Raw genomic sequence first — 13,706 nt, forward strand, 5'->3', positions numbered from 1 at the left:
GGAGCAAAAAAACAAAAAAAAAAAAAAAAAAAGACAATGTTGATTGAGGCAGAGAGGTGGAAGTCAGGCCCGGCACCTAAGTAACATGTGAAGCCCCCCCAAAAGCCCAAGCAGAACCACACCATCTGCAATGAACTTGGTTTATTGTTTGACTCAGCAGCTCTGTCACAGCAGCTGGGAACAATAGCAGGGATGTGTAGGGAGAAGCAGAGCACTGCAGCACAGAGAGGGAAAGCTAGGAAGGACAAAAGGTGGGCTCGGTTTGGTGGCCCAGTTATTCCACAGAGGTGAGCCCGGCAACTACTGGTGCCTAGGCTTCTCAGTCAGGGCAGCTCACTCACTGGCTGGGGGCAAGTCCTCTCCTGGGGTGGAATCTTCAGCCTGCTTCCACATCACGTTGTAGGCATAAAGTTTTAGCTCAGCTTCATCTCCCTCTTCTTCCCTCTCATTTTCCCCAAGTCCTCTGGCCTGGCCTCTACCTCCCAGGTCCTCTGTCCAAGAGTTTAGGTTTGGAGAGGCAGCCAGCATTCCCATTTCAGCTGCAGGATGACACAGTAGAAGGTTGGGGGAATCACACATGGCTGGGGTGTCCGATGTTGAGATGTCAGGCAGTGGCTTATTTTTAACCCATTACACACCAGGCCACAGCAGATGATCACATGCAGAGAAGCCAAGCAGGGGATGAGAAGGGATTGGGACCATTAAAATGGGGTAGGTGAAAACTTCAAAGGGTTAGGGAGCTTGGAAGAATCCTGGGATTGGGGCTGGGACTCTCCTTGCCCTTTTGTGCTGCCCAGGAGACCTGTTCTGGGCACAGCCCTACGGTGTGGATGGTGTGAAACAGGGCTGGGAGACGGGTTCCTTTCTCTGCTCACCAGTCTGTTGGTCTGAAGAGCTTCAAGTTTTGGATTGAGACATTCAGATACTGAGGGAAGCGAAGGACAGTGTAGCAGCGGTGGCTAAGGAGATGGGAGGTGGAGGGAACAGTGCAGCTCTGGGTACCTTACTGATAGTATCCCACCCCCAGGTCACAAATTACTATCAGGAATCCTTCCTGGGATGTTAAATAGAGATAAGGAGGTCCCTGGGGTTGGGGGTACAGTCTCCTTCCACAAGAGGAGGCTGCTCTGAGACCCATCCTCATGCCCCATCCAATGCCAGCACCCGACAGTGCTGCACAGGGCATCACTTGGCATCCTCGGGCATCGAATGCCCTCCTAGCTTCAATTAGGACCTTCCTTTGTCCTCTCCCTTACTATTTTTGGTTTTGAGACCCCTCTCGGGGTAGATGAGGGCAGGACAGTACCTCCCATTTAGCTCAGCCCAAGTCCCCGCAACCAGACATCCCCCCATCCTAGCTCCACCTCCCTTAACCCCGGAGGACACAGCTGTAGCCATTTTCTAAAGGAGCTGGGGGAGTGGATCCTCGGGGAGGGTGGTTCTTTCAGAACTCGATCTTGCAGGCTGGGAAGGACTCATCCTGCATAACCACAGTGCTGCTGCTAGCCAAGACCAAGACATTCAGCTGCTGCTGCTGCTCGTGAGTCTGCTGGTACCACTCACGGGTCACCTCCGTGTCATGCGTAGGGATCAGCGTCACCTGGGAAGGAGACGAGACGTCAGAGGTGAGAGGTGGCGGGAAGCAGAGGGAGAAGGGCCCTGTGTACGCACAGTCCCACTGTGCGCCTGAGCGAGCTCTCAGGACACTGGTGCTGCTCACCTGGAGATTCTCCCCCCACTGGGCCTTGCCCTCCAGCAGGGCATCCAGCACTGTGCGGCTTGGCTCGCCATTGGTGGGGTCGTCCCCACTGACCACGTAATAGGACGCGCGCACACGGCGGAAGAAGTCGGGGTCAGCAGTCTTACCGCTACAGTGATTCGGGATGTAGGCGAGGTCCACGTAAACAGGGGGGCCAGAGCCACCCTTGGACCCCAAGGCCACTGTGGAGACAAGCCAGGAGACATTGGAGAGGAAAAGCAGAGAGCATTGGCACCCCCAACCTGGAGCCTTTGGACCAGTCCACACCCAGCCCCAGCCCACTCTCCTGTGCTCCATGATATACTCACTGGGTCCTGCCTTGGGTCCATTGATGGGGCCTTTAGACACTGAGCTGTGTCCATCCTTTTCCTCTGTTGGGGTGGCCTGGCTCACGGTGCTGCGTGGCCGGGGTGGGGCCCGGGATGCTCGATCCACAGGCCCTTTACCAGGAGTGGGAGAGCGTTTTCCCCGAAGATCCAGACGCCGCGCAGGGGATGCTGGCTTGGCCCGGCCCAGGGTCCTGCGGCCCACTCGCCCCTGCACCTTCTCCTTGTCCCGTAGCCTCTCTGCCCTCCCAGACTCTGAGCTGAGTCCCTCAGGGTCGGCCATGCACACATCAGGGCGGGGAGGGGCTGGGTGAGGGTCCGGCTGAGGGATGGGGTGTGGGTCGTGACCAGGCCTGGGATGGTGAGTTCCACTGACCCCCCCAGCTTTGTCCACGGGTAGGAAGTCCCCATCTTCATCAGAGTCAAGGGCTGCCTCTGCTGTGATGGACGGACACTCCTCAGTCTCTGGTGGGACATCAGAATCTGACTGTGAGGAGCCCGAGTCACTGGCTGATGTCGGGGGAGTCTCATCAGCCATAGGACATGGGCCCCCCATGGCCCCTGGGCCCCCAATGCGGTGGTGCCCCCCTCTTCCTACCAGCCCAGCATCTTCAGTGGAAAGGTCACTGTCATCTGTGCATGGTGGCAGAGGTGGGTTCAGGAAGGATGGCGAGAGCTCCCCACAGTGGGGCCAGGGCTCAGCGGCACATCCTTGAGGCCCAGGCTCAGCCTCAGGAGAGACACTGCAGGGTGGACCCCCTGATCCCCCTTCAGGACCCAACGGCTGTTCAGGGGAGAGCAGTGTGTCAGGCTGGACATTTCTCTCGGTTCCCTCAGGCCAGGACCCTTGCTCCCAAGCAGGGCGGACTCCAGCCTCTTCCTTCTCGGTCTTGGCTATGGCAAGGCCAGTGGGATTAGGGCTGGTTTCAGTTGGGCCATTGGCTGCAGGATCCCCAGAGAGGCCCTGGAAGGGGCTTGGCTTCCTGGCGGTGTCCCTTGAGCACTCCAGGTGGCAGGGCACACTGCCACCATCCATGTCTCCGGGAAGGCTTGGAGTTGGGGCTGAGTCCAGGGGAGCTAGGGGCACTGAGCTCAGAGGAGTGAGGTCCCAGAGCCTTGGGGCCGAGGGTTCCATGCCTGGGTCCAGCTCTGCAGACTTGTGCTCTGCAGCCCCCAGGCCTGGGGGGAAGTGCTCAGCCACACTGGACATCACTGGGGTGGTAGCCTCAGAGGAGGAGCCCTCGGACAGGACTGGGGAGGCAGGCCGTGGCAGGCTGGAAAGAAGGGGAGCCCCCGGGGAGCTGGGGGACTGGAGCTGGGGCAGGGAAGAGTCCAGGCTGGGGGCCTTGGTTACCTCCAAATATTCATCATGCCGGGCTCTGGCTGGGGGTCCTGGAGCCAGAGCCAGAGCTTGGTCCCCAGAGAAGGCAAGCGAGCCACAGGGCGCTGAACGGGGCTCGGCTGGGGAGGGCAACTGGTGGGGAGCAGGCTGCAGTGAGGAAAAGCCAAAGGCTGAAGCAGGGAAGTCCAGGCTTGGTCGGGCAGGTCCCAGGTACAAGTCCAAGGAAGGGCTTGTGTGTGCCTCAGTTTCCGGCCACAGTGTGGGGGCACCCCCAGGGAGCAGGGAAGCAGGGCTTGGAGACTGAGCCTCTTTCTCCGCCTTTTCTCGAGCCCCCTTCTCCAGCTCTGAGTCACTTGTGTTGTCATCCCAGTGACCCCGGCCCGACTCTTTGGGGGAGGGGGTCCTCCGATCTGGACTGCAGCTCAGGATACTACCACTGGAAGGGAGACTAGGGCCTTTGCTTAAGGGGATAGGAGCACGAGGGGGCACTGCAGGTGGGTTGAGGCTGTCCTCTACGCTTGGTCCTATCTCAGGCTCCTGCCTGGGGGGCACTGTAGGTCCTGCCAGGGCTGCATAGCTAAAGACTGGAGTGTCAGGTTGGAGGCTCTCCGGTGAAACGGGGGAGGACCGCTCCTTCTCCACAGGTGCCTTTCGGCCCACGGCCTCCTTGCCTGAGAGGCACAGGGGCCAGTCCCCAGCTGCCCCAAGTGGAGGCTCCCTTGTGGGGCATGCAGGGCCAAGGCCGGTCAGCAGCATCTGCTCGTAGATGTCTGCATACTGGAAGCTCCTCTCCTCAGGGTAGGGTGTGGGCTCTCTCTGCTCCACCTCAGTCTGCGCTGTGTCCCCTGTGGCATGGCTGTCACTGGCCTCAGGGACCTTGGAGCCGCAGGGGCTACTGTCAAGAGCCCCATGCCCACCTCCATCTTCCCCTTCCCCTTCAGCCTTGCGGTAGTCCTTTCCCAGCGGGGAGTACGGCCCACCTTCCAACTCAGCAGCACCCTCCTGCACAGCAGCCACCACACTGTCATACTCCGCGGTGCCCCAGGGGAAGGGTGCAGGCGCATGAGGCTCTGGAGCAAGTATGGGGGGAGCTGGAGCTGGGGAGAGGGGTGCTGGGGGCAGGGGTCTGTCCTTAGGCACCCATGGTGGGATGTCAGCCAGCCAGGAGGGAGCGGCAGGTTCTTTCCTGGCAGGCGGCATGGGCTTCATCTCGGGACTAGGGCTTTCTTGTCCAGGGGTAGGAGGACCCCTCTGCCCCAACATCCCAGGTGGCGAGGCTGGAGGGGAGATGATCTCAAAGGGAGAACGGGTCAACTTGTCCTCATCCTCTGGGGGCAGCCCGATGGGTGACTCAGAGAGCCACCGTTCCACGTCCAGTCCCTTCTGTGCTGAGGGCTCCTGCAAACCCTTGAAATCGGAAGCCCATGGGCTCCGGGGTGTGTGCCGTTGTGGGGGTGCTTCAGGCTCCTCCAGTCCTTCACAGAGGAAGGTGCTCTCTCGTTCCTCGGGGTACCGTGTGTGAGCCCCTTGGCCGTCTAGCTCATGAGGGAACCAGACCTTTCTCTCACAGCTCAACCCCCTCCAGTATGGGTCTTGTTCCAGAGCCACATCCTCTCCGCCCCTCCAAGATTGGACATCCTGCTCCGGAGATGTCTCCTCCCAGGCAGGGGTGGGATCTTTCTGTTCTCCAACAGGTTCTCCTCGGATTGGAGGTATTTGCCACTCCTGGCCCATATCAGTCTCCTTCCAGTGCGCCTCTTCCTGCTCTTGGCCCTTACCCTCCTGCACGGGCCTGTCTTCCAGCCCCAGAGCTCTGGTCTTCTCCAGCAGAGCTTCTTCCTTCTGTGCCGCAGCTGTGACCCTTTCTGGAGACTTTTTGTCTATGATGGTCTCCTTTGGTTTCACACTTGTATCCTCCTGCTCAAAGCTTTCTTGCCCCCAAGTTTTGTACTTTTCTTCTAGAGCTTTATCTTGCTGTTCAATAGCCTTCTTATTTTCTTCTAGAGCTTCATCCTTCTTTCCTAAGGCCCAGTATTTTTGTTCTAAGGCCTGATCTTTCTTTTTGAAGACCTCATCCTTCTGTTCCTGGGTTTTGTCTTGATGTTCAGGGATTTCACCTGTCTGCTCTAGAACTTCGTCCTTTGGCTCAGGAACCTTGTCCTCTGGGGCCTTGTCTTTATGTTTGAAACCTTGCACTTTTGGCTCTAAGGTCTTCTCTTTCTCTTCTGAGAGCTTGTTCTTCTGTCCCAAGACCTTGTCTTTTTGTTCTGAAGTTCCCTGCTTTTGTTCTTTGTCCTTCGGTTCCAAGGCTGCATCCTTTGGTTCTATGGCTTCCGGGATCTTGTCTTTCTGTTCTAAGACCTTATCTTTTTGTTCTAAATTGCTGTGTTTTTGTTCTTTGTCTTTTGGCTCCAGGGCTTGGTCCTTCTGTCCCAGAGCTGTGTCCTTGTCCTTTTCTTCTGGAATCCTGTCCTCCTCATTTTGTTCTAAGTCTTTGTGTTTTTCCCCCAAGGCCTTGCCCTTCTGCTCCAGGGCAGTGTCCTTTTGTTCTAGGGTTGTGGCCTTATGTTTCTCTTCTGAGGTTGCATCCTTCAGTTCCAAGACTTTGTCTTTTTGTTCTTTGTCTTGTGATTCCAAGGCCTTCTCCTTCTGCTCTAGGGCTATATCCTTTTGGTTTAAATTTCTGCCCTTTTGTTCTAAAGCCACATCCTCCAGCCCCACAACCTTATTCTTTCCCTCCAGAGTCTCATCTTTACAATACATGGCTGTATCCCTCTCCGCTGCAACAATACACTTCTGCTGCAGAGTTTTGTCTTTCTGCTGTAAGGCTTCTTCCTTTGGCTCAGGTTCCTTGTTCTCCTGCTCAGAGGTTCTGTCCTTCAACCCTGGAACTGTATCTTCCCAGTCCTTAGCAATGTCTTCCATGGCAGTGCTCGGCGAAGACTCTGGACTTTCATTGAGGGGGCTACCGGGTGCCCGAACGTGCTCACCAGGGCTTATGACCAGCCCAGGTGAGCACTTCCCGTCTCCAGGTGGGGGTGAGTGGGAGGAGATGGCAGGCAGCTTCCTATCAGGGCTTTTATCTGTGATATCTGCCTGTACAGAGTATCCAGTGGCCCTGTCTGCTGGATGTGGAGCTGACACCATGGCTGCACAGGGCTCTGGAATGGACACAGGAGCTAGGTGGCAAGAGATATCCTCCACCTGCATCAGAGGCCCTCTTTCTTCCCTTCCAAGGCTTAGTTCCCCAAACTGGAGGGTACCAAGGCTTTCTGGAGAGAGCTGCTTTGAAGAGATATCCAGAGAGGTTTCCTTGCTGGGACTCTCTTCTGAGACAGTCTTTGAAGAGATATCCAGAGAGGTTTCCTTGCTGGGACTCTCTTCTGAGACAGAAAGAGACTGGGTATCTTCTGGAGATAACTCTGGCCATAGTTCTGTGTATATGTGCTGCTCTGTCAGGCCACAGGGTGACCGGGGGGTTGACTCATGTTTGGCAGTGTCTGCGGAAACCACACTGAGGATAGAGAGGGACTCTGCGTCTTCGGGGGAGAGGCTTTGGTCAGGAAGTGTGAGCACCTCATCTTTCTGAGATTCGCCAGGTTCTTGGAGTGATGTCCTCAATTCCTTGGGAAGTGCTTCTGGCCCCAGAATTGGCCCTGGGAACCCAATTCCCACTTCCATAGTCTCTCCTGCCTCTGCTGTCTGAAGGACTATTGCTTTGTCTTGTTCTGGCAACAGTTGGATGGTGCAGCCTGTATGTCCCCCAGCAATGCTGGCAGGTGCTTCCTGAGCCTGGGGACTCCTGGAAGGAGCCTCCTTTCCTTCCTTCTCTAGTGAGCCCTCTTTAGGCCCTGGCTTGACTGTCTCTTCTGCAACATACTCCTCTCTTACACCTGGTATATGCTTAGCACCTTGCCAAGATTCTTCTTCTTCTTCTTCTTCTTGAAAATCTTGGGGCTCAGACTTTTCTTCCACTGGGGACTGATGAAAGGGTGTGTGGGTGGCACTGGGGGGGCCAGATGGTGGAGGGGAGGCCATCTTCACTGTGCTGTCATCTGGGCTGAGGCAGCGTTCCTCAGCCTCAGCAAGGGCAGCTTCCCCTGGTTGTATGGCATGTCCAGGGGCACCAAACACTGGGGTTCCATATTGACCGCGAAGTTTTTCAGATACCTCCACATTTGCCCTCTCCTCCTTTTCCTCTTCCACAGCTCTCTTCCCAGTTGAGCCTTTCCCCATGACCTCTCGTCTCTCTGACTCTCCAGTCACAGAGAAGTCCTCACACGGAGGCGATTTGAAGCCCTTGTCTTCTTCCAGTGAGGAGGTGGGTGAGATGGTTCCCGCTGATGGCATGTAGTCCAAGCCCTGAGTGGCCTCAGTGCGGGAGGAGGGGATGCTTGTGACTGTATCAAGCAGAAGAGAGCTCTTGCCTGTCTCCTCTGTCTGGGGAGCTGTGAGTGATGCCACAGACTGATCCTCGGCCACTGACGTGGCGAAGGAAGAGAGTTTGTCACATTCCGTGATTGAAGTGGCCGAGGACACGTGTTCCTCTTCGGCCAGAGGGGCAGCCACTATGTTGGGGGGATAGGCGAGTTCTGTCTCTGGTGCTCCAAAGCCTTTGCTTGAGGGGGCGGGAACAGCACCATCTGCAGGCTGGCCAGCATCAAAGGGGCCGGGACCTTCAGGCCTAGGGAGGTCATACGTACTGGCTGGGAACCTGGGTGCAGCAGGACGTTCCTCTGGCTCATCGTGGATCTCCTCATCTGAGATGGTCTGCTCGGTCTCTGAGTAGCCAGGGATTGTCTCATCCTGGATGTAAGACACATGCTCAGTGGCCCCAGCAGTCGTAGCCAAGCTGCTTAAAAACAACGAGGTCTCCTTCTCCGTGGCCTTGCCATGGAGTCCCAGTTCCCGGACCCCAAGAGCTTCCCTGCCCTTTGGGATGACCTTCAAGGCTTCCTGCATATGTTTTTGATAAAAACCCTCAGCCTTTGTCTCTTCCTCTTCCTCCTCGTCTGAAGGGTGCACCTCCTCCATTTCTTCTAACTCAGCCTTTTCTATCACATCCTCCTTTACCTCAGGCTCACTTTCCTCCCTGGCTTCTGCTCTATCTGGGAGCCTCTCTGCTTCCTTCTGCTTCTTCTCCCCACAGGTTTCGTTTTTCTCCTCCGTTTTAGCCCCACTGTCTGGGCCTCTGTCCTTTGTGCCTTGTTCCTTAGCTATGCTGGGGACAACCTCTTTCTCCTTCATCACATGCTCTTCCTGTCCCAGCCCTGGGACAGAGGGTTGCGTTTCCTGCATAGCTACACTTGTGGGTCCCTCCTCTGTTGTACTGAGAGGGAGTGGTTTTTCTCCTAGTCCTGTGTCCCTTTGTTCCCTCTCCTCATGCTTCATCTCCTCAAAATCTTGTGTGAGGTCTTCTGGCGAAGAGAGGGCCAGCTCCCTGTGTCCACTGACAGGGGCAGGTGGCACAGCACTCTTTTGGGCTGGGGGTGTCCGAGGCTCAGAAGACAGCTCTTTCTCACCCCGGGCAGCACGGTTCTTGTCCACCTTGATCCTTCCAGGGGCCTTCGCTTTGTAGAGGGTCTTGCGTACCTCAGGGGTAAAGGGCTTCAGGTCTGGTTTGGAAATTTTCTTGACCTCAGGTTTGGCGTCTTTCCTCTTCTCCTCCTTCTTGGCATCCTTCTTCTCCTCCTTCCTTCCATCATCCTTTTTGAGCTCCTTCCTCTCCTTCTTGATCTCTTTTTTCTCCTTGTCTTTTTTCTCTTCTAGCTTTGATATCTTTTCTTTCAGGTGCTTCTTCCCTACCTTGTCTTTGATCAGCTTTCGTTTTTCTGCCTTTAAGGCCTCACTTGACTCTGTCCTCACCCTCTCAGGCTTGGCAGGCTTCTCTGGGGGTTTCTCAGGTGGCTCTTTTGCTTTTTTCTCTGTCTTGGCTAACTCCTTGGCCAGCTCTGAGCGGGCCTCCTTGGCTCCCTCTTCTGCCACTTCCTCCCGCTTGGCTAGCTTGCTCGCTACTGTCTTGGTAGCAGCTTTGAGGCTCTCCTTGCTGTCAGTCCGCTGTTTGATTTTGCTGGGTTTCAAGTTGGCAGGCACTGCCCCAGCAGCCAGGTCTTTCTGTGTGGCCACAGGGTATCGCAGGAAGTCCAAGTGCCGGAGCTTTTCCAGGCCCTCCAGAATCTTATTCTGGGGAGCATTTCCTGGAAAAAGCACACGCACAATCTTCTCGGTGGGGTTGGCTGGCAGCCAGACCACCAGGGCAGTGATAGAGGTCAGGTAGGGCACCGAGATCTCAGCCTCCTTCCCATTGGCCAGTACAATGCCAGTTTTGGCTTTACTGTTGCCTGCCCACTTCTGCATAAGGAACTGCATCTCCTTGCTGTCTTTGACAGGGTTGAGGACATACATGTCCAGCCGGCCCACACCCATTTTGTGGAAGAGGGTCAGTGGCTCAATGGTGTTGCTGACCACACGGTAGAGAGGCTCGGCCTGGATGCCCAGGCGGTTTAGGTGCTGCAGAGTGAGGCAGGCCTCCTCGATGCTGCGCTTGGCCTTCCGGGAGGCATCAGGCAGCCGCAGCTTATCGGGCACGTTGAAGAAGACCACGCCGAGTTCAGGGGAGATGAGGTTCTTTACCCAGTCGCTGTAGCTGCTGGAGCCCTGGGACTGCTCCTCCTCCAGCTCTGCCACTTTGCGCTGCAGAAGCCCGTTGATGCCTGGCAGGTTGTCTGCCCCAATGTGCGTGAGCAGCACCGAGTCAATGCGGTCCAGGTGCCGCACCAGCTTCCAGAAGCAGGACTTGCGATCAGAACCCCCATCCACCAGGATATTGAACCCGTTGACAGCAAAAAGGGCAGAGTCCCCACGGCCACCTGGGAAGATGTAACAGCAAGGTTTAGAAAGCTTCAGGAAGCCCCCTGAAGTGGGGGGCTCAAGCAGGTCAAAAGGAGATGGCACATCCACGGTCTCAGAGACGTATTCGGAGAACTCAGCCACACCATCCATGGTGGGTAGCACAGGATCAGGATTCAGTCGGAGATGCAGGGTCTCTTGGGAACTGGATGAGCCCAGGCGGCTCCAATCTCCCTCCCCTATGCAGGACACAGTGAGCAGAGCTTGGATCCCAGGGTCTCTGTTGCTGAGCAACTGGGCAATCTAGAGGAACAGGAGATAGAAGCTGATCAGGTCACTGGGGCTGTCTGGGTCTGACTCAGAGTGAGGACCTGGTGTCACTTCTCTCCACGGTGACATTCTCCCTTCCTATCAGGGCGCCCAAGAACAAGCAACATGAGATTTCCCCTTCCATGGATCCCTCCTGCAGCTCCAGTCTGTCCCATCCTCTTCCTCCCAAGACCCTCAGGTGTTGATGGAACTTACCTCTGGCTTGTGAAGGACCTGGGCAAAGTCTTGGTAGGAATAGGTGCCACTCTGCAGGATGAGGTCTCCCCCAGGCTCTAGACTTTGCCCACTTAAGATGAGTAGTTTGTGAGCTGACGGGCTGCTAAGGAGATGGTAAACCTGGAGAGGGAGGAGGGAAGTGGTCATAGATGTGGGGAACCCAGGGAGAGGCACTGGCATTCCTTACTACAAGGACATGCTCCCGGCTGGTCCCTATAGCACCCCCAGAGCCAGTCTGGATGGCAAAGGCCTTTTGGTAGCAGCACCGGCAAGGGCTGATCACAGCACATGCAGCCAGGCATGGGCCCTGCCTTACCTCAGAGCTGATGCTGTCTGCACTGGGGTTTACCAGGACGATGGTCTCTAGGGTGTCACTCTGGTGGCAGAGGGTCCTCTGGCCTGAGAGAGAGAGGTAGGAACTTGTACTGAAGAGAGTAGGGAGTAGCATGGTATAGGGCAGGAAAGGAAAGAGGGTACGCTTGGAAAATAAGATTGAGGGAGGACAGAGGCCTGGTTATCTTCAGACCCCACCACCTTGGACACTGCTAAGTAAGGTCTGAGACCTGGGTCTTCTAGCCTTTTCCTTCTGGGTTTCCCTCTCCCCTTTCCCATAAGAGCTGACTTCTCCCTCCCTTCATCTGCCACACCCTCTGCTGCCCATGCCCCCACCCTCTTCCCAGAACTCTGCTTCAGATGTTCTGTTGACAAGAAGCTTTTGTCTCTCTGGAGCACTGATCTCCTGGTGCTGCCTGGGGATGGAGAGCTCAGCTGGAGAGGCTCTAGGACTGGAGCCTTCTGAACCTTCTCCTCCTCGCTAGCTTGCCTTTGCCCTGGACTTTTGGCCAGTAGAGTGCCTAGGAAGAAGGAGATGGGAACTTCGGGGACATGTCCACAGACTCCTCACATGCCTTACCAAATCCCCACCAAGGCCAGAATGTCTGTTCCAAAAGACTAAGACACCTGTTATTTCAGCCCCTTAGGGTTTCCAACTCAGAGCAGACACAGGGCTCTCACTCATGGCTCTATCATCTGGCTCCTCAGTGGCCAAGCCAGCACCCACACACATGCACACTCCTCCTGCCTGAAACGCTCCCAGCCTCTCTCCTGCTGTACCCTGATGCTCCAGGCTCCAGAGAGACCTGGTTCACCCTCCCATAACCCATGCCTGTGAACAGTTTCTCTTCTCATCTTTTCTTCCCTGTTATGGGGCAGTGAGGGCTTCACAAACAAAAAACATTTAGGAAGGAAGCAGGAGTCATTCAAGGTGTTCCCCAAGGTGAAGAAAAGGAAGACATCCCCGGGTTCCCTAGCCACTGCCCTTCTCCAGACTCACAAGAAACAGCAAGAAGCACATCCAAGAAACTGGCAGGGCAGACAGAGATACCAAGGAAGGATACTGCTGTCCTGGCTCCCCCAACCCTTCCCCAACTGCAGCCACACCAGAGCTAACCTTCCAGGCAGAGGACTCAGCAGATGGGTCACCTGGAGGAGACCAGTGGGCGAATTCACAATCTGCTCCCCAGCCCACTCCTGTGACCCAACTCTTATTTCTGGGCCTCAGACAAGAGGGACCAAGGTCCAGGGCCTTCATTCAGAGGAAAGAACTGCAGAGCCAGGATTGAGCAGATCTGGCAGTGCAGGGTCAGGGATACAGATGCAGCTTTGGGGGAAATGGACCGTGAATGGTGTCAGAGACATCCCACACAGGGTGTGATGGCCCCAAGAGGAGCCCAAAGGTTCTCTTCTGTGGACTTGGGAATTGAAAGAACCTTCTAGGTCAGTTAGAGGGTGACAGCCAGCCACCTCAGAGACAAGCAGGGCTAGGGCTTGGGCAAGTCAAGCGAGCTGCCAGTCAAGCAGTTCTAATTTATTTATTTATTTTGGTACTGAGGATTGAATTCGGAACCTCACACTTGCAAGGCAGGTGGCAGAACCACTGAGTTAAATCCCCGGCCCTGAGTAGTTCTGTTTTAGAATGGCAAGGGCTCCCCATACGCAAACAAGGTAACAATTTTGAGCTAGGTGGGGCAGAAAGAGAAATACCTATGGTACACGAACTGATTTGCTGTCTACCACCCCTACCCCCTTAGCTTCACAGTTAAGACTTCAATGATCTGTTTCTGTCCTGGCATAAGACCCCACCTATGTTCCTAACTCCACCCCCAGGGGAGCGGTTCTGACTTGCAGTACAGGGTTTATATCCTGCACCCCTTGTTCTCAGGCCTGGGGAGAGCCCCATTTCTCTCTCCTGCACCCTGACTTGTCATTCCTTTTTCTTTGAAGAGGGCTCTTTCTTGGGTCAGGGGCACTCTCCTCAGCAGAGAACAGGGCATGGGCCAGTGGCAGGGAGCCAAGGCCAAGCAGGCAGGAGGGCAGGTGTCTCTGCAGCGAGGCAGAAGGGAGGGGGCGCCCGGGCAGCTGCAGTGTGCCGCAGTGTGTGAGTGTGTGTGAGTGTGCGCGCTGAGCTCAGCCTCAGCTCCGCCTCCACCCCCCACCCCAGCATGACAAGTCATTTTCTTGGCTGCCTCTGCATGGGGGGGGGGAGCAGAGAGGAAGAAGAAATGGGCTCCTCTGATCCAGAGCCCCCATCTTGGGAAGAGCAGCAGGGATGAGGTGGGGGTGGGGCCAGCTGGCCTGGGAATGTGGGGCAGCTGTTGGCAGGGAGTGCTCTGTCTCCCAAGTGGCCTCAGGGGGGCTGGAAGGGGCCTTGGAACCCCAGTCTCAAGCCGGCCACAGGGACTGGGGTGGCAGAGGTGCATGCTGTGTCTGGATGACCTCTCCTTCCTTCTTTCCGTAGTGTTCCCCACCTTCCCTTACTTGGCAAAAAACTCAGTGCCCTGTTGCCTCCACACCGAGCACTGAGCAGTCCAGAGCAGACACTCAG

The 13,706-nt window shown here is 56.0% G+C and overlaps 1 protein-coding gene across 5 annotated transcripts in view; it reads right to left on the minus strand.

Moving 5' to 3' along the window:
• Positions 1 to 115: 115 nt before the first annotated feature.
• The window catches only part of Map1a (microtubule associated protein 1A), a 20,378-nt gene continuing 6,787 nt past the window's right edge, over positions 116 to 13,706 (minus strand). For 2 of the 5 annotated variants that reach the window (XM_010624835.3, XM_033764962.1), the window contains 6 exons: positions 11,139 to 11,221; positions 10,802 to 10,942; positions 6,794 to 10,579; positions 2,068 to 6,739; positions 1,721 to 1,941; positions 116 to 1,600 (listed from right to left, as the gene is read on the minus strand). In XM_010624835.3, coding sequence (XP_010623137.1) covers positions 1,445 to 1,600; positions 1,721 to 1,941; positions 2,068 to 6,739; positions 6,794 to 10,429 — 8,685 coding nt within the window. In that variant the 5' untranslated portion in view covers positions 10,430 to 10,579; positions 10,802 to 10,942; positions 11,139 to 11,221 and the 3' untranslated portion in view covers positions 116 to 1,444. Of the gene's footprint in view, positions 1,601 to 1,720; positions 1,942 to 2,067; positions 6,740 to 6,763; positions 10,580 to 10,801; positions 10,943 to 11,138; positions 11,222 to 13,706 lie in introns of all 5 variants that reach the window. The other 3 variants (XM_010624837.3, XM_033764963.1, XM_010624836.3) reach the window with 3 other exon arrangements.

This window comes from Fukomys damarensis, unplaced genomic scaffold (assembly GCF_012274545.1).
Source record: "Fukomys damarensis isolate Sample0158 unplaced genomic scaffold, DMR_v1.0_HiC HiC_scaffold_17, whole genome shotgun sequence".
Taxonomy (NCBI): Eukaryota; Metazoa; Chordata; class Mammalia; order Rodentia; family Bathyergidae; genus Fukomys; species Fukomys damarensis.